Source organism: Vigna radiata, chromosome 4 (assembly GCF_000741045.1).
Source record: "Vigna radiata var. radiata cultivar VC1973A chromosome 4, Vradiata_ver6, whole genome shotgun sequence".
NCBI lineage: Eukaryota > Viridiplantae > Streptophyta > Magnoliopsida > Fabales > Fabaceae > Vigna > Vigna radiata.
Genome location: NC_028354.1, coordinates 8,050,822 through 8,052,965, shown reverse-complemented (window position 1 = coordinate 8,052,965; position 2,144 = coordinate 8,050,822). Strand labels below are relative to the sequence as shown.

The 2,144-nt window shown below is 39.4% G+C and overlaps 1 protein-coding gene across 1 annotated transcript; it reads right to left on the bottom strand.

The window, feature by feature from the left end:
• Positions 1 to 418: 418 nt before the first annotated feature.
• Positions 419 to 2,144, bottom strand: LOC106758307. The gene is made up of 4 exons (XM_014641243.1): positions 1,503 to 2,144; positions 1,170 to 1,393; positions 900 to 1,092; positions 419 to 742 (listed from the first exon to the last, which is right to left on the bottom strand). Exons 1-4 carry the CDS (start codon positions 2,142 to 2,144, stop codon positions 419 to 421), a joined length of 1,383 nt encoding a protein of 460 aa, XP_014496729.1.

The following is a 2,144-nucleotide window of genomic DNA, read 5'->3' as shown; positions in this document are numbered from 1 at the left end:
CAATACATATCTGTCATCGAAATAAAAGAAAGTACATAATACCTGCAATTCATCTAAGTAAAGAAAATACATATGACTTCACTTTGTGACCAAATTAAACATAGTACAAAACATAATAAAGCAATTCATCAATCTATCTATCTTTTCTTCTGACATGTAATTTTGTTGGACGGGATGATTGGGGACTTGGTGGTTGTGATGGTAAAGGGGTTGGGGAACTTGGAGGTGGTTGTGATGCTTGTGTTGTTTCTGCTAATTGGTTTGTTGGTGTTGGCTGGGTTACTTCTGTTGGCTGGTTTGCTTCTGCTGGTTGGGGCCGTAAAGGGCAGTGATTCTTGTTGTGCCCCCTCTGACGGCAAATGCTACACTTTTTCCTATGCCCTCCAACACGCATTTGAGTGTCATCCTTAGTTAACTCTCATGCCTCTAACCTCCTTTTTTTCTTTGGCCTCCCAGGCAACTTCCTCATCATTGGTGGTAGTACATCATTGAAATGTGTGGTTTCGCATAGTTGAGGACCATTGAGTGGAAAAATTATGGACGCATACACCTCTTCATATGTGGGTCTTCTGAAGCAAGTGGGTGTAAAATTGTCTGGATCAACATTGGAGTAGTTCATTGTTGCAATTGCATGACAGCATGGGATGCCACTAATCAACCACTTTCTGCAGCTACACTCTTTAGTGTCTAGGTCTAGTGTGAACTTGTTCCCAACAGATGAAGTGTGCCTAACCTCAAAAATCTTTCGTGCAGACCAGGTGAAAGAAGTGAAGCACATGAACAATGTACATAAATAACAAATGTATATAAAAAGAAATGAAATGATAACATTACCTTAGCAACCAAAATCTAGACATATTACATTCGTTCTGAAGTCTCTTCTTTATCTTTGGGCATACTGTGAAGTCCATAGATGCCACCTTGGTTTTGTTGGTGGCCCACCTTTTCATGCCATACACTCTAATATCCTCCATCATTGTGATAATTGGTTTTCCTCTTGCATGTATAAGAACACTATTGAAAGCTTCAGTGATGTTGTTATCTAGGGTATCACACATTGCTTGACCTGTGAAGCGAGATCTTGACCAAAACCTATTGCACAAAAGAATTCTCAAATGGGTTACAATGCATCTATGGCACTAAAGTGTATATAATGGTTAATGGGTTACCTTAGGGGAATGCCTATGAGGTATTTATAGGCTTCAATGTTGACTTCTTTAATTTTGAGCATTTCTCTCTCCCAAGCCTGGGGATATGTGCTGGTTGCAGCCGTCCACATCAGATTTTTTAATACTTGCCCACCAAACCTTTTCCTAAAGTTTGCATACAGGTGCCTTACACAGTATCTTTGTTTTGCCCGAGGCAAAAGCTCCTGGATAGCTAGGACCAACCCCTGCACAATTAAATTTAGTAATAAAACCATATCCTATACAAAAGCATTAACTAAAAGTAGTTCATCATACCTTCGGCTAGTCTAACATCCATGTGCACCCTCCACATACATCACTGCCCTCGAGGTCTTCAATTAACAATTGTAAAAACCATGTCCAGTTGTCTTTGTTCTCCACTTCTACTACTGCATAGGCAAGGGGTAGCATTTGATCGTTTGGGTCCCTACCAACAGCAGTCAGCAGCTCCCCCTTGTAAACACCTTTCAAAAAACATCTGTCTAAACATATAATGGGCCTACAACTTATGAAACTATCTTTACAAGCTTTGAGACAAACATACATTCTTTGAAAGATTGCGTCACCAATATGAGAGTCAACTTTAATCTGCACAGTTGACTTTGGGTTACACCTCAACAGCTCATGTCCATAGTCGTACACCCTTTTATATTGTTCTTTGAAATCTCCTTCAACCTGTCTTGTGGCAATTAACTTTGCCCTTCTTGCCTTGGATATTGACACATTTGTATTCCATTTTCTTAATGCTTTAGTACGAATATCATTCACCTTTAAATTAGGATTTTCAACTAAAGATCTATCTATTTCCTGACTTAACCACTTAGCATTCATCAGTTTAATATTAAGTTGCCTACTACAACTATGAGTATCAATTATCTTCCTCAATTGCCAAATTTTGCGTGATGGCAAATAACCACAATAAGCTAGCCATGGGCATTCCCTTGGCCACCCATGCAT